Source organism: Gouania willdenowi, chromosome 3 (genome assembly GCF_900634775.1).
Source record: "Gouania willdenowi chromosome 3, fGouWil2.1, whole genome shotgun sequence".
NCBI lineage: Eukaryota > Metazoa > Chordata > Actinopteri > Blenniiformes > Gobiesocidae > Gouania > Gouania willdenowi.
Window position 1 is genome coordinate 6,909,779 of NC_041046.1, and position 18,639 is coordinate 6,928,417.

General features: G+C 36.9%; 1 protein-coding gene across 1 annotated transcript in view; it reads left to right on the plus strand.

Moving 5' to 3' along the window:
• The first annotated feature begins 5,246 nt into the window (after window positions 1-5,246).
• Window positions 5,247-18,639, plus strand: part of chsy1 (chondroitin sulfate synthase 1) — a 79,055-nt gene continuing 65,662 nt past the window's right edge. The window contains exons 1-2 of the mRNA XM_028477267.1: window positions 5,247-5,993; window positions 18,062-18,557. Coding sequence (XP_028333068.1) covers window positions 5,683-5,993; window positions 18,062-18,557 — 807 coding nt within the window. The 5' untranslated portion in view covers window positions 5,247-5,682. The remainder of the gene's footprint in view (window positions 5,994-18,061; window positions 18,558-18,639) is intronic.

The following is an 18,639-nucleotide window of genomic DNA, read 5'->3' on the forward strand; positions in this document are numbered from 1 at the left end:
TATATCTGTACGCAACGCCCCTCATTGGCAAGTGTAGGTCACGTGACTAAGTAAGACTAAACCTAACCATAAAAATTGTTGCGATATACAGTGCTAACGTAACCCTAAGACGCCACGTACTTGTACTTAATAGCACCGGGGTTGTCTGTAGGGCAACTGTAAAAATAGACACTTTCTATTTTTAAAGAATTATTCCTCAATTGTGACATAAGTTGCTCTACAGTTTCTCTCTGTTGCTGATTGGTCTGACGCCGTAATTTCGCACGTAGCCAGGCTGAAATCACCTCCCTTAAAGGTGCACAGGCCTGGATTTGTGAGAAAAAATAAAAAATAAACATTCATTTTAAGTATTTTAATGCTAATGTGTGATGAAGTGTTCAAAGCCAAAGACAATGAGCCCCCACACACATTTCTCCCTATTGCCTTCAACAGATTGTGTGATGCATTTTGTTCTGCAAATTTCTCGTGTAGTTCAGCAGACGTGACGTCAAATGATGCACGGCTCATGATGGCTGCATGGATTTTGCTGTTTGCAGATGATATAATGATCTGTAGGGAGAGGAGGGAGAATAAATGAAAAGGTGAACAGGAGTAAGGTGGATGAGTTTAGTGGGAAAATAATAGAGATGATGCTCAGCTGTTCAGTCGTGTTTGTAGGAGAAGTTGGAGCTGCCAGGCAAGAGTAGAAGAACAAGGTCAGCATAACGGTTGGTGTCATTTACACATTTTTGTCCATTTTGTTGTGTAGTTGTTTTTGGTTTGTTTTTGTTTTCTAATTTATGTTTGACCTACAGTTCTACATTTTGCACTATTATTTATGATTAATTTTTGTTTCTACTAGTGCATTTCCCCTCTCAGGATCAATGAAGGCATATTCTATTCTATTCTATTCTATTCTATTCTATTCTGTGAAGGAGACACATGCTTAGAGCTGTGGCAGCCCCTGAAGGAAAAATACCAAAAGTTTACTTTACTTCAAGTTTTATTTATGAAGGCTGACATTACGCTGTCATTAACATTAATAAGGTGTGATTAAGTGTAACCCTAATCAGGGTGAAGTGGAACAAAAATTCAGCCCTGGCGTTTTGTATCTAGACCAGCCCACTATTATCAGTGACACCATGTAGAAGCTGTTATTAAGTCAATGATTCTCAACATGTGGCTCTTTATGTCTTCATTTTAATTATTATTCCCCCAGAAAACCTTAAAAGAGCAAAACTTTTTAAATTCTTTTTACCTTTTTCCTTTGTCCAATTTTTGCTTCTTTCCAAAAAAGTTGTAAAACTTTTTTCAGACTTTAGCTCCTTTTGCCAATAAATATCCCTTTTTTTTTTCCTATTTTTCGTAAATTTTAGCAAATTCTTTTTGACACTTTTAAAAACTTTTTGGCAAATTTTTTATCCTTTCTTTCATTTTTTTGGGCCACTTTTCTTCCAAATAAGCTAACTTTTGCCCAAGAAATACCACTTGTTTCCATTTTCCCTACATTTTGCCTCTTTTTGTTCCACATTTTTGCCCTTTTTCACTATTGTTTGCCACATTTTGCCCATTTAAGCTATCCATTGTCATAACACACCTGGTTCCTCTTTATTTGCCCATTTTTTGGCCACTCTTGACTGCTTTTGGCCCATTTTAGTCCCTTTTCACTTTTTTATTTTTACCACGCCGGACCAGCCCACTTTGGGTCGACTCGATGGTCCACTGCCAGATGGCCAGTCTACCCCTACCCCTAACCCTAACCCCACTAGATCCCACCACCTAACTCAAAAAAAATGCCAATATAGCTCCAAAGGTGTCAAAATTTAGTGAACAGTGTCATAATTTAGCAAATGACAGCCTTTATGGCACCTTATTCATGCTAATGACAGTGTAATGTCAGCCTTGTGCATAAAACTTTCATCAAAATTTCATCACAAACGTGACTTTGAAAAATTAGCATGACAGAAAATGAAACTCAGTATTAAAACACTGACTCTGAAGGGTTGGGGATAGGAACTGTGGATAAAAGTCACATGTTATTATTAAGAAGGGTTTGTCGCCTCCCACTTCTACTACCATCCATCCATTTGCATCCAACGCCCGTCCCACATCCTCTCCATCTGTGTAACAGTCGTCACTGTGAAAGGAACCAGACTCAGATATTTACATCCCAGCTGCTTCAGACCCAGCCTCATAATCCTAAAACATCTATAAAAAGCATGTGCCATATTTTGTCTCCGCTCTTTCCCATTACCTCACAAATACAGACTAAGCTGACAAATATACTAAACAATCAGTCATTATTTCCTCACCTGTACCATGGGATACAGTACATCCAATCTTGTAGACAAATGTGTGACTCTTGTAAACCTAACTTTAACCTCATTTTGATGAGGAGAACATGCAAATGCCACAACTCATTGGTGAAGTGGCCACCACTTTACTGATTAATGTATACTATTTTATTTTATGATCGCTGCCACGGCTGTAATATTTTAAGAAACATTTATTACTTTAGAAAACGGTTTTTGAAAGTATATTGGTCGTCATGTTTGCATGTCTGTTTGTGATCACAATAGATAATATTTTTGGGCACAGATGAGGCCATTCAAGTTTGGTGAATGTCCACCAGCAGGTGGCGCTATAACCAAGGTCAATGCGTTTTGGCCTATAACTCCCACACCGTATGTCGCACATTCAAAAACATCACATCCACAGATTCTCTGAATAGCACTGAATCACCTGGGCTAGGCCACGCCTATTTCCGCTGATAATTTTGTGGCACAAAATTGCGAAAACTCGAAAACCTACTTTTTCAAACTCCTCCTTAGGGTTTTGTCTAATCAGCGTAAAACTTGTCACGTAGAGACTTCTGTTGGACCTGATCTAAAGTTGATCAAATAATTTTGTTCCATCAAAATATGCATGAATAATTACTGAGTACAAATTTTATAGTTCGCTATAATAATGCATAACGTTGCATATCTTGGTGAAAATAAATGCTAACGACACCAAATCTGAGATGCGTGGTTGGCATGTGACTGTGGGGGTATGAGCCAAATTTCAAAAATGTTGGCCACTGGGGGGCGCTGCAAATGTGAGAAATGTATATCTCTGAAATGGCAAGACCAATTTTTACCATATTTAGTGGATATGACCCTGGATCACTCCTGGGGTCGTATATCGAAGTTAATCATGATTGGTCAAAGTGGGCGTGGCTCATTACAACATAAACAACAAACATTTATTTCAGCTGAAGTGTTATGTTTGATGGCTATTAAATTTACAGGGTAGATATATAAGAGCACACAAACCACACATACCAAAAAGGTCGCCACTAGGTGGCGCTATAATGGGTGCAAACATATTTTGGCCTGTAACGTTCACATTTTAAATCACATCTACATAAACTTCATATCCACGTGTTCACAGCAAACGGCACGTTGGCCTGTGGCCTGACGTTCACCCCAAGCCCGTCATCCTTTGAGACGTACTTCCACGGGCTCCGCAAAACCTGGGGGCCGAGTCGCGCATACGCGGTTGTTGACAATGATAAATTTGGTTGAGCGCTTTCATTTGTTTGTCTGTTAGCAGGATTACATCAAAATTACTTTATGGATTTTGAAAAAAAAAATAAATTAAACCAAAGATAGACCATATGCCATTAAAGATTACATTACATTTTGGAGGAGATCTGGATCACTAAACTGATTCTATATTTTAAAAATTTTAAAAATTCATATCTCAGTTCATAAGGGACTGATCTTTATGGAATTTGATTCAGTTATGTCAGGTTGGTCCTGAATCAGGTCATGATTTCTTTCTTTAAAAAAAAAAAAAAACTACTGTATGTTTCAGGATAATTAATTACAGTTATCACGTAATTGTAATTGAAAATATTGTTGCTGTTGTAATCATAATTGATTTGTAATTGAGTTCAGATAATTGACTTTGTAATTGTAATTGGCTTGGACAATCTATTAAAACGATTACATTTTAATTAAATGCAAACCTGTGGAACCATGTTACAGTTCTATGGCCTACACATACGCAGTTAACAATTATTAAAATATGTTTCCCATCAAGTTTTCCCACTATCTGTTCTCTTGATGATCATTTTATCATTTAAAAAAATAGTACAAGAGTAAGCTTCAGTTTTATGGAGTTATTTATTTCAGGCTCATTAATTGTGATTAATTGTAATTTCACTTTTTTGATTCAGAACATAATTATAATTGACTTTCATTGGAACAATAATAAGTGTAATTTAAATTGTAACTGAAAATCATGCTGGACACCGTAATTGTAATTGAGTTGTAATTGAACATGAGTAATTGAACCTTGAGTTTTACATTTGAACTTTTTTTTTGTTTTTTTTTATAACAATTTATCACAAATCTGAAAATGAACTCGTTTAGTTTGGTCCATTCATGATCAGACTCACTGCATGTATTATTGACCAACAGGAAGCCGTAATAACACATGTCTACCACAGAGGGGCGCTACATGTCTGATAGCTGTGCTGCGTTTACTGTCATTCTACTTTTCGGAGATATTTAACATGGGAAACATGGACCATGCCAGATGAAAATGTAGTGTCATTACCACAAAATGTTGTTTCAAATCTATCCTAAATCTATATACTTGTCTATTTTATCTTGCCTCATAACATCAGTATATGGAAGCCTGTTTCCACCACTAAACGAACTAAAAAATCACTATGGAAAGTCATAATTTTGAGAAAAATATTTTTTATGTACATTTTCAAAGAAACATAAAAAAAAATGTGACGTAATCATTTTTGCAATAAAGATGTATTTATGTACTTCTACTATTTTCTCCACTATGTACTATGTGTTGAATTCTAAGAACTGAATAAACAGCCAAAATATGTGTTTTGAATGAATTATCCATCAAAGTGTCATTAAGAATGGTAACAGTCATTGTCGGTAGACTGCAAAAAATAACTCGTAGTTATGACCTTTTATCTTATAATTATGACTTTACTAACTCACAATTATGACTTTTTAATCTCGTAATTATGACTTCACTATCTAACAATTATAACTTTCTTTCTCATAATTATGACTTTACTAACTCAATATTATGAGATGCTGTGGTGATTTTTTTATATATTTTTTTATTTTAGTGGCTGAAACGGGCTTCCATACTTCCGTACAGTTCACCGCTGATAGAAAATTACAAGGAAAAAAGAAAAGAAAAAAAAAATCGGGCTTATTCACATATTTGTCCCACTTCCCGTGAACGCAGCACCGTTCATCACAGCCAGTCAGAGCGTTTCTACGGAAACACCGGAGGGTCGAAACTCCTTTAAAGCCTTGGTGACCGTTGCCGTTACCGTCAGACATTATTCAGTGAGATAATGGCGAGAAAGCGGCCGCTGTCCGAGTTCCAGAGACAGAACCGAGCCGCTGAGTGCGTGGATCTGCGTTGAGGAGCCTCTGAGGCGGGTTGGAGCTCCGACTGAGTGGCTGATTTTTGTGTGTCTTCAGGTGCTTCAAGGAGATTGTGTGGCGCTACGTGGGCATGTGGAAGAAAAGGGGCTTTTCTGTGAGGAGAGGCTTCGTGTGAGCCCGAGCCCTGAATGGCTCTCCTCCGTTAGTCACCCCACCACCGGCTCCTCCTGCTCTGCGGCTCATTTGGACTCGGACGGCGGGCTGTCCGCCTGGAACTTTGGGGGGAATGGCAACACGAAGCCGTAGAGCATGGTTCAGTGTTCTGCTCGGACTGGTCGTTGGCTTCACGCTGGCTTCCAGGCTAATCCTTCCCCGGGCCACCGAGCTTAAAAAAGCCGCGCACAAACGAACAGCCAGTCCGGCCGCCTGCGCCTCTAACGGGGCTGTGAGGAGGGAGGACGGCGGTTCGCTGTGGCCCGCGACACTCAAAGGGTCACCGGCCACCGACCAGCTGGGCTCCCGCTCCAATAATTTTCTCTTCGTCGGTGTCATGACGGCCCAGAAGTACCTGAACAGCCGGGCTGTGGCCGCTCACAGGTACGTAGACCTCAGTCTGGGACCCGGGGGGCAGCAGCACTTTGGAGGGAACGGGTTTCTGCCATCACCGTGATGATAACGGTCCGTGAAGGCCTCTCAGCAGACAGGATTAAAGAGAAAAGTCTCCAACGTGTCCTTAGATTCCTTTCTATAATTAAACTGTAGGAAACAAAGTGCTGTATGTGAGTGAACCACAATCCCAGCTTTGTCTTTACACTTCTCTCTATTTCAGGGATTTTAGGGCTTTTTTTTTCCTCCTCTCACACAGCAAACTACAACTCTTATAGTAAGGAACCTGGTTCATGGCATCAAACATTATTTGCATTTTGTAGTGTGGTTTTTCACTTAAAAAACTAACACTCATCTGTTCCTTGTGGTTTTGTGTATTTTTATGTATTTAAAAAATATATATATATTTACGTGTTAATTTTGTGTATTTTTGTTATTGTGTGTTTTGTTGGAGTAATTCTGACAATTGCCTTTTTGTGTTTTTGTCATTTTGTGTATTTTTTGTCTTTTTCTTGTGTGCTTTGCAAGTAATTTTGTGCATTTTTGTGGTCATATTGTGTTTTATGGAATGTTTTCTTTTCTGTTTTGTGCAATTTTCTGTATTTTTATTTTATTTTTTTATTATTATTATTATTAGTACTTATTGTGTGTGACTTTGTTCTTGTTTAGGTAGAAACTGTCATTCCAGTGTCATGACAATCCGCCGATGTCATTCAGGGTTTTAAGTCAATGCTTTATTAGTAATATTCCGTTTACAGTTTTTACATCAGGGATCGACTGTTTCTTCCACACTATCTCTATTCTCACCCACACTCATTGTGTTTGATACCTTTGGCAGCTCTTGTACTTGTGCAGTAAATCACCTGATCGTGGGATGACATCACATAAACATAAAAGGATTCCTGTCATTTAGTTTTGGATGGATTGCATTTATAATGCAGCCAGTTAATAATACAGCTATAGAGGAAATCATGATGCATTTAAGTTGTGGTGAAGGACAAACTCAGCAGAGACCTTTTAATTCAACGTTTGGTTTTAAGCTTCCCTGCCAAAGCGACTCGTGCTTTGAGTCACAGTGTGGAGTTTAAAAATATCAGGAATAAAGAGTTGTCTCATCAATCACCGTCCTTTTAATGCTATTAATAAACTATAAGAAAATCAATTCTCTAATCCAGACACTCTCAGGTGTAGAAAATGTCCCTGTTGTGTTGGAATCATCAAACATCCAGGACTGCAGTCCTTGAGGACCAGAGCACTTCACTGCAACGTCTGCTATAAAATCAGATTATCTAGAACAGAAATGAGCAGCTTTTATCACAGCAGGGCAACAAGAATGTGATCCTCTGGCCCGAGGGCCACGTTATCAACATTAATATTAGCATTTTTTAGAATAATCGCTAATCTCAGCATTAATACGGAAATAACTAAGAGTTGTTGTGTTATTGTTGTTTTTTTGTTCATTTTCCTGTCATTCTGGTCATTTGTTGTTGTTTTTGTGTTTTTTTTTTTTTGGTCTGTATTCTGTCTGTGTTGTCATTTGTATGCTTTTCTTTCTTATAGTTTATTTTTCTAGCTTTGTGTTTTTGTTGTATTTTATTGTCATTTTGTTATTCCATTGTTTTTTTTTTTTGGTTTTTTTTTAAAGTAATTTTGTGCATTTTTGTTCTCAAATTGTGTTTTTTGGTGAATATTTGACTATTGTTTTGGTTTTGTGTATTTTTCTGTGATTTTGTGTATTCTTCCTTGTTTCTTGTGTACTTTTACTTGTTTTTTTGTTTATTTTTGTCATCCTCTTGTGTTTTTTGCAAGTATATGTTTTGCATTTTTGTTGTCATGTAGTGTTTTTTTGGAATAATTTTTTGTTGTGCATTTTGTTGTCTTGTGTGTGTTTGTTGGTGAATAACTAAACTATAACTAATGCAAACTGGGGCTTTTCATCTGTTATGGTTTTGTGTATTTTTCTGTCTTTTTATATATTTTTTTATTATTATTGTGTGTTTTGCAATTACTTTTGTGTATTTGTGCTATCATATCATGTTTTTTTCAATACTTTTTTGTGTATTTTTGTTGGAGTAATTCTGACTGTTTTGTTGAGATTTCATGTGTTTTTATAGTTTTGTGTATTTTTCTGTCATTTTGTGTATCTTTTGTCTTGTTTTGTCTGTTTTTGGAGTCGTTTTGTGTATTTTTATTTTATCATTTTGTGTATTGTTGTCTTTCACTTGTGTGATTTTGTGCATTTTTGTTGTCATTGTGTTTTTAAAAAACATTTTTTTTTGTTTTGTGTCGTCATGTGTGTGTGTTGGAGTAATTATGACTGTCTGTTGCCATTTTATGTATTTTTATGGTTTTGTGTATTTTTCTGTGTTTTGAAATCATACTTTGCATTTAGCTTAGAGGGGTCGCACAAAGTTAGACGGCGGGCTGTTTGTGGCCCACGGGCTGCCAGTTGCCTATGTCTGATTTAGAAAGCATCATAATATTACCATTGTCTTAGTGAAACATTAAAGTTTCTTCTGCATCCAGAGCGAGCTCAGTGGCTTTTTCCGGTAAGCTGACGAGGATTGTCAGATCAGGAAAGATTTACAAGCCTGTGAGGGCGGAATGAGTGAAAGGAAATAATAATAATAGTTTCTCAGATTTATTTGAACAAGCAAACACTTTGAGAGGGTGTTGACTGACTGACAATTTTACCTGGAACACAGCCCGAGGAAAACTAACACTTTATGTTTAGCATTAGCATACACTGGGATATCTAAAGAGAGTCTCGACTTTACAGTCTGAATTAATCATGAATAATTAACAACTAGGGCTGGGAAAAATAATCAATTAACACGTACATTTCTAATAATCCTTTATTTAAATGATAAGTTGCACAAAATACTGCACAAGGACATTTTATGGATATTTCAAAAGCACTCTGGTACTTGAGCTGCTGATTTAGTTTATTAATATATGTAATAAACTGTTTAATATTTAATTTAAAACAGCTCTTTATGTTTAGTAGTTTAGTGTTATGTTTTAATGTACGCGTTACAAGCAAATATGTTACTTTTACACTTATTACAGTTTTACACACGTCGTCTGCTCGTTTGGGAAAAGTAAATTAGTGTCAATAGTTTGTGTTTTTAAAATTGGTGATTAATCAGAGGACATGGTGAGAAACAAAGAAATACTGTAAAAATGTGCATCGATTGAAGATTTATCATGATCAATCACCGATCCATAAGAGAATCTCAGTCCCTTTAATCCTTTTTTGGATCTTGACCCCATGTCCATATCACAATTTTCTGACTTTTGTTTTTCTTCCTAGAATTAGTTTTTGATCACGTTTGTTACAAATACAGAATCATTGAGGAATTGCGACAGCTCAGACATTTATTCAAACTAGATTTATATTCAAGAAAGTGAAAGTATATATATATATATAATACACTTGATTAAGATTTTGTGCTGTTTTAATTAGGAGTGTGACAATATCTCAATACGGCGATGTATCGCAAGATTTTTTCGCACAATCGATTATCGATATGCTCGCACTATCATTTAAAAAAAAAAAATGAAATTTAAAAAAAAAAAAATTCAAAACCTTTTCTGCTTTTTCACTAAAATGTGTAATGGTGTCACTTGTAAGAAAGACCCTATTTTTTGTTTACAGAAAGCAATATTGGTGATACTTATTTGTTTACATTGGAATGTTGACACTTATTTACAGAAATTTACACTAAAATAGTGTCACTGTTCATAGAATACTTTTTCAATTTATTATCTTTCAGGGATATAAAAAAAATATTTGTTCACTTAATCTTTTTTTTTTCTTATGTAATAGATTATCGTAGATTGATTTCTGACCAATATATCGATAATCGTCGAATCATGAGATAATCGTTATTGTGAGCTTTTTTTATTGCGTATCGTATCGTGAGGTACACAGAGCTTCCCACCCCTAGGTTTAATTAGAAAAATATAATTAAAAAAACACGTTTACTAGACGTTTCAGGTGACCCCATTTAAATTCCAGGCGACCTCAAGGTTGAAAAAAAGGTTGAAAAACACAAACACTGCTTGATTGGAATCGTGAGCACCCTCCTCTGATTCATCCCATTGTCCTGCCCCCTTTTCACTTCACATCCTGTTCTCTTCTTCCTTAGATATTGGCTCTGATAATGTTCTAAAGATTATTATTAGATTGAACTGTACATTAGCAGCTCAGTGTTACTGTTTAAGCAGAAATTATTTCACTGCTTTTAATCTGATTAAATCACCAATGAAGATGGAAAGGGGTAAAGCTTTGTCACTGAAACACTATCTATGGTTTGGACGTAGCATGTAGCACAGCCCAAATCAATCGAGGCTTCAGACATTCATTCTCTATATATAATCAATGCTCCACAGCAGGGGGATTATTGACAGATGGCCCCACCCCAAAAGTAGCTTCCCCGTCTGTTCTGTTAGACAACACACACACACACACACACATCTGTACAGTATACATTTTAGAACATCATGTCCTAGTAGTGAGGTATCGGGTATCAGGGAAACTTCTGCCATTTATCAGACCAAACGGACTCATGACTCAGCAAAACCTCTGTCAAATGAAACGCCGTCACATGTCAAACCAAACACCGTCTGGCTTCACAATAAAAGGTTATCGGACTGAACGCCCTCAGCGTTTTATTTTGAAGGAACCGAAAGTACACATGAAGATGTAAGTTGAAAAGCTGTTCTTTCCTTTTATTTTTTAAAAAAAGTTAATATGTATCAACTTATTGTTTGATTAATAAATACATAATTAAATAAAATGTTGATTTATCTTAACCTTTAAAGATAATGAGAAAATAACAGCTTTGAACTTACTCTCATATCCAAAGCAACACATATTGGTGATGTCATGTGTATTTCTGGTTTATTCAAAATAAAACTTCATATCGTGTTTTACGTCCTGAGGCTGTTTCATCTGACAGAGGTTTTGCTGAGTCATGAGCTCGTACTCTGAGACCAGAGGATGTCCTAAAATGTACACGTTAAACCTTATTGCTTCACACTAACATGAAGCAGCATTAAAAAGGGAGTATGTTGAGAACTTTAACATGAGAAGTTGAACACACACCAGGTGATGGTGGTCACTTGAGCTGTTTAAAAAAAAACTAAATTATTTAATCTATCTTGGATCGATTTCATTGAAAATTTCCAAAATTGATTCATAGATGCTGATTTTTTTACCAAGAGATCCCTATCAGGCTGTGAACTTGTATAGGCACCTAAGAGTGGCAATTAAGCGCATAATGAAATATCCCTGACTTACAGAGATGTAGTGATGGCCTACTATTTTCATAATGGATTAATCATTTAAGTGAAATTTGCTTGTAAAAATGTCACAAAATGTTTTCTATTTCACAGATGGGAATAGTTAGTTGCAGCTCATATGAAGTGACGTGTAATTGATAGTGAAGATACAGTATCTGCAGATGAACAAACTTTGTAGCCCAGAACTGTAATGTCAGAGTTTAGCAGGAAATGTATTTATTATTCTGTATGAATTTTGAAAAACATGTGAAATCTAATTGGACTGGTCTGTCAGTAAAAAACAGTTCATACAAATATTTACATTACAGTACTTCAAGATCACTTCATGGCAAAATGCACTCACACGCAATAAAAATACATGTGATGGCATTAAGTTTCAGCAGTAAATTAAAGTAATATAATGGAAATATTAAAATCAGTCTGAAGGCCATCTCACACAGACAAAATCATCTCATACATTTTGTAAACAGGAACACTCATTGGTATCTCAACATTGAATTGCAAACGGTTTCTGAATAAGGAACCAACTGGCATGACATCAACAATCAACAATTCTCCAAGTGATGGACAACAAATTAACTACAGAATAAGACACTAGTATGGTTTTTAGGAACAAGTTCAGCATTGACGCTGGGTTAGACTCAATCTGATGGAAATTTATGCTGCAGTCATTTTCAAATTATAATTCAAAATATAAAATCAATCTACAAATTATGGAGGTGTACTATTGCACCAATAAAAAACAGAATAGCAGGCTGATATAAAATTAAATGAAAGACTGCTTACCACAATGTTCAGTGCATAATGTTTAAATAACAAAAAGAGACAAACTAAAATAAATTAAAAAATAAATAAAATAGAATCAACTAAATAATGAGGTCTGCTACTATTTGGCCTGATCCAGATTGCTCTTAAGTTCAAATGATGTCAATTTCTAAGTAGTTGCTGGACAGAATGTTGTCAAACTCTGCACGGAATTCTGGGTAAGAACTGTATGTACATGGAACATCGAGTGTAGCTCCACAGGTATGAGCAACAGGCCTCCTGTTGAGCCCAGTTTCAGCATTAAAGCTAACCATAATTTTATCAACACATATAACTGATGAACCTGTGCAGAAGCGTAGGATTTTCTCAGCTTTGGCTTGATCAGCATTTTTCACATAACGTTGGACATGGTTTAAGGTTGCTTGTTCTCTTTGAGACAGCACCGATAGCATACGATAGCATAGCATTAACGCTAACTTTGTTAGCCACGAATGCGAGTGTGTTAAGTTATAGAATGAATTGTATGCTCACCTTGTCTCTCTTCATTCGTGTTATGTCCTCTCTTGGAACCTCTCTACAAACTAAGAACCGCTCCAAATCGTCTTCCATGATCAGTCCCACATTCGTGTTATGCTCCCATATGCTCCTCCATTGTCGTGTGTCTGTTTTACTTCCGGTTCACTGGCTCACGAAATAACATTGCGAGATCTCGCAAAGGTATCGCGAGATCTCGCAAAGGTATCGCGAGATCTCGCAAAAGGTATCGCGAGATCTCGCAAAAGGTATCGCGAGATCTCGCAAAAGGTATCGCGAGATCTCGCAAAAGTTTTTTTGTCATCCCTGTCCCTGAAGGGGCTCCGTAGAATCGAGACATACTGTATGTCAGAATAATGAAACCATCTTATTAATATCAAAGTGAAATTTGAAAGATCAATCAATACTAAATCAAAATCAAATCATGATTAATCAATTCAAAACCTTACTAATTGGAATTGAATCGATTCAGGAAATTGGCCTTGATACCCAGCTTTAGTTGTCACACACCTTATGTTCACAAATATTAAAAAGGAAGAATAACAGAAGTCCTTTCGCCTTTTACAGCTGCTCAAAACAATATTTTTTATTAGATAAAGACTGTAGTTCCTCATAGATCAATAAATCAGAGATCATTTGCTGAAAAACAATGTTAAAATTGATGCTTGAAAGTTTTCTTTTGATTTTCACTGTAAACACTTTTATTGACATTGTCAGAGAAGTTTCACACGTTGCATTTTGGGATATGGAGTCCTGTAGACGGATGCATAGAAGTGTTATTTCTTACATTTTTTGTGATTTCTTGGGTTTCTTCTCTAGACGAGGTGGGCAGTCATTGGTTTGACTCCATTTTTGTTCTGGTTTGTTCCCAGTATCCTCTGTGATATCACCTCCTCACTCCGTCTCTGCCAGACATTTAATTTGGGCCAGATTCTGATCTTTCCGCATAAGCCCCAAGATAAACATCTGCCATTGTTTTGCCACAACTTTGAGAGAAAACACAAGAAATGTGTTGGGAAGTGTCTAAGGCAGAGTTAATGGGGACAAACCCCAAAAACTGTCCTAAGTGCCAACCAGCAATACTCAACTTTATCCAACTTTAACAGTAGTTTTACTTTAGTTTTTGTGGGGCTTTTTTGTCATTCAGTTTCTAATTTAAAGAAGTATATTCAAACTAAAACTATAGAAACCATTACATAGGGCGACCGTGACTCAGGTGGTAGAGGGTCGTCTTCTGATCGAGAGGTTGGGGGTTCGATCCCAGTACCTGACTGTGTCGAAGTGTCCTTGGGCAAGACACTGAACCCTAAGTTGCTCCCAGTGGTCGACTAGCGCCTTGCATGGCAGTTCTGTCCCACTGGTGTGTGAACGTGAGAGTGATTGGGTGAATGAGCTGATATGTAAAGCGCTTTGAGACTGTTTCAGTGTGGTGATAAAGCGCTATATAAATAAAGTCCATTTACATTGAATTAGTTCATGTTAGCTATTATAAATAATATGGAGCGCTAGTATCGGCTGTAGTAGATGCTCTAATTTTCTGAGTATCAGAGGTTAATTACTCGTCATTACAGCTGACGTTGTGTCCTTCACTGATCATTTGGAACATACATTACTTTATGAGTTGTGACTGTCAGTTCATATGTTTTCTCTTATCGTACCACCTCAGCGTGTTTTATTTTTCCTCATCACTTTTTCTTTAGAGAATCATCAGGAAGTCTTCATCAGTAGTGAGAGGTATGGTGTTCGGATAAAAAGTGGTTTTATTCACAGGAGATGAACTGCTGTCAGATTAGCTTTCAGTATACTCAGTAGTGTGAGTTTGTGGACTGTTATATTTCTGTTTGCATTGCTGTTTTTAAGGTTTTGTTTTGTGTAATATTTCCAGGTTGTTAAGAACTACTGTCTTCTTCTTTCTGTAATAGCTACCTTAATACTTCCAAATCTCTCTCTGAAAAAGAAAAGGTGTGCTTTTCATTTATTTGTATTGACAGAAGCTACTGTGCATTTTAATCTATTAAAGCATCCAAGCTGTAACTACGGTTTTTCATGGCCCCCATTTTTTAGACTTACGGGGGCCAAAATTGCCCGCATAATATTTTCCTAATTTCATACCGTTCAAACAGTTGTTATAAAACCAAAACCCTTCTCCTCCAGATAACTCGTCATGTTTGAAAACCTTTTCTCCGACTCACATTCTCCTTTTTCACTGAATGTAGTGACCCACACAATCACTCATTCTGTTTGGATGCACACACTCTTTAATGCAGTGGCCACGCTCAACATTAATGAAAATATTCATTTTCTACCATTTTCTTAGATTGACAAAAGTTTCTGAAGACGTGAGGGTGTGTGTAGAAGCTGCTGAAGTATGAACCCAGTGAAACATGCACAGCAAACATTGATTTATTGAAAAGAGATGTGCTGCCTTGTGTTACTTGTTAAGTTTTCCAAATTTGAAACAAATGACTCCTTTTTCAGCTCATAACATTTCCATGTCCCATGTGCATTTAACAGAAGTCTGTATCACGTTCATGCAGAAGTGTCAGCTTCTATTGTTCTCCTCTTGAAATGATTGAGTCTTTTCAGAAATCACATTACTGTTCACTAACCCAGCGTTTTGAATTAGTGTGACCGGAAGCATTTTTTCCCCTGCACATAATGGTGGGGATTGTGTATAGAAGTGAGTGCCAGAGAAATAAGAGCTGCTCAAGCTGCAGAATGTCTCCCATGTGACATTCTGGAAAGATAAGGGTGAGCATGTGGGCTGGGTGATGGGTACAACCCAGTGATGTTGATAAGTTTTCAATGTAGTGAGTCCCCGGGACCCTCAGGTGGTGATTTGAGTGGGTCAGTCTGGGAAATTCAATGGGTCCCCATTAAAATGTACTTCTTTCTATTTCTTATATTCTTCTATTTCTTAAATTGTAGTGTTAAATTATCTTAATGGTGGTATGATATGGCTATAAATAGCAGATATATTCGTATATGTTCAAAATGTATCTGAAATTAAACAAATACAATTAAAATGAAAACAAAATGGTGTCTGTTGTACAAAAATAAATTATCAATAAAAGTGCTTATTTTAACACAAACAAAACATACTCATCACCATGACAGTCAAAAAAAAAATTTGTCAGCAAAATAAGACTAAAATCTTCTTGTCTGACGTTCAACTAAATCAAATGAACTGAGTCAATCACTATGAAACTTATAGCACAAAAATGTAACTTAACTAACACAGTGCAAAGTCTGTTGGGAAAAATAAAATGATGCAGATGTGTTTGTGGTGTACTGTAAGCAGCTAGTTAACTGGCTAGTTGTTGTTGTAGTGGCTAAACTAGCATGTACTCAATGGGATCATGTCTACGCTGTTAATGCGTAATTACTGGGATTTTAAACATAAGGTGTTGTTCACAATGTTTTCTCTGGGACGCATGGATAGTGGATTTACTGCATCCTTTCAGATTTTTATGCGTCAGGGATGCAGGACGCGTACCTAGCAACATCAGTGACAACCCATGTTTTATTATACCCACTGGTTAGGAATTCAGTAGGGATGTAACGATTCATCGTAAGGCAGTTAAAAATCGATTCATAGGTATCACGGTTGATATCGATTTTCTGACAATTGAATCGCAGTACTTTTTTTAACCGCTATCCGGAAGTGTTGGCGGCGGGCGGAGTCTGCTAATACTTTCTTTCTGGCTGCCTTCTACTCTTAAATATGTTAATAAATGATTCATTACCCCTTTAGCACCGAAAGAATATCTGTAATATTACTTGAATATCTGTAAAAGTCACGTTTTTCCATTAGCTCTGTCTACTAGCATAGCATCTCTTCTTCACTGCAAGATATCTGCATGCCAACTGACCACTGTGTTACCAGCGCCCTCTGCTGGTCCAAAAAAATATGACGTAAATCAGTGCAATGACGGTTTTTTTTTTTTTTTAAAGTCCAATTGTTGAGGCACAAAATACATTTTCAGTTGCACTTTTAAAAGAAAAAGAACTATTATGCAGTTTTGCATTGTTTATTATAGAACCAGAATTTAAATTAATAGGCTTCATTTTCATTTGTATTATTCCTTCATTTATTTAATTCAAGATTTATTTTTAGTTAAATTGCATTGTTTTGAATAGTTTATCAAGAAATTCTTTTGACAATGAAAAATAAAAGGAAAATAATACAGTATTTTTGTCTACAGTCCCATTTTGTAAATGAAAAAATCGTGAGAGAATCGTATCGTGAACCCAGTATCGTGAATCGAATCGTATCGGGAGTTGAGTGAATCGTTACATCCCTAGAATTCAGTGAAGTTCTATTCGTCAAAATGTGTTTATAACTGAGTCAGCATTAGTGCACTCAAATACATAGTGTATAAACTAACACTAATCTAACACTGAACCCAGATGACTATAGTCCCATTGAAGTGTTGTGTGACTGCTTAGAAAAAGTTAAACTTCTGGATGAGTGAAAACTTCCTTCAACTAAATCATGACAAGATGGAGGTGATTATCTTTTGTAACAGGGAACAGATGACCTTCAGTATCTACCTTTAAAAGATAAAGCCCAAGTCCCAAACCTTGGTGTTCTGATGGACTCAGATCTGACATTCTGATCAAATCTATCACAAAAACATCTTCTACCACCTAAAGAACATCTCCAGAGTGAAAGTTTAATGACTCAGAAAGATCAGGAAAAACTGGTCCATGCTTTTATCTCCAGCAGACTGGACTATTGTAATGGTCTTCATCAAACATCTACAGCTGGTTTAGAGAAAAAAAGGTCCGAGCACATTACTCCAGTTTAAAATCTTTACACTGGCTCCCAGTCAGAGTCAGAATAGACTTTAAAGTTCTGCTGCTGGTGTATAAATCTGTGAATGGGTTTGGTCCAGAATACATCAGTGAGATGTTAGTCAGGTATGAACCCAGCATGTCTCTGAGATCTATGGACACAGGTCAGATAGTGGAGCCCAGAGCTCACAGTAAACATGGTGATGCTGCTTTTAGTTGTTATGCTGCAAAGAAGTGGAACAAACTGCTGTACGGCTGAAGTCAGCATCACGTGAACATTTTTAACTTTAGACTGAGAGGGAGATTATTTTTTTTGTATATTTAAAACTCTCTTCAATGTTTTTTTTTTTCTTATACATTTTGAAGCTCAATTTAATATTTTCTAAATATTGCAGATTTGAACATTTAAACCGCATTAAATTGTCTCATGTAAAAAAAAAAAAAATGCTATACAAGTTTTGTTTTGCCTTACTCATTTTGTACGACTTACACAGTTTAAAGCCACTGTGTAATAGTCATATCTCAGTGTGTCATGGGTAGTAGAAACACTGTTAAGGTTATAATATGAATCTCAATACAGTGTGTTTTACTACACACCTTCTCTTTGGTGTGGTTTCTTTCATTGATTGCTTTCTATCTTGTTTTTGCGTTCTTAGGACGTGGGCACAAACAATTCCTGGCCAAGTGAAGTTTTTCTCCAGTGAGGGCTCGGACACCTTCATCCCCATCCCCATCGTGGCTCTGAGGAATGTGGACGACTCGTATCCCCCCCAGAAGAAGTCTTTCATGATGCTCAAGTACATGCATGATCACTACTTGGAAAAGTACGAGTGGTTCATGAGGGCGGACGACGACGTCTACATCAAGAGTGAGAAGCTGGAGAACTTCCTGCGCAGCCTCAACAGCAGCGAGGCTATTTTTCTGGGCCAAACGGGGATGGGGGCTCGCGACGAGCTTGGCAAACTGGCCTTAGAACCTGGGGAGAACTTCTGCATGGGGGGGCCAGGGGTCATAATGAGCCGTGAGGTCCTCAAGAGGATGGTGCCTCACATCCGCCAGTGTTTACAGGAGATGTACACAACCCACGAAGATGTGGAGGTTGGGCGCTGTGTCAGGAGATTTGCCAAGGTCCAATGTGTGTGGTCTTATGAGGTGAGTACTATATACTTTACAGCTGCAGCTAATATTGGAAAAGATAAAAGTTTATTGCAGCTTCTGTAGAAAAAACTGGAGG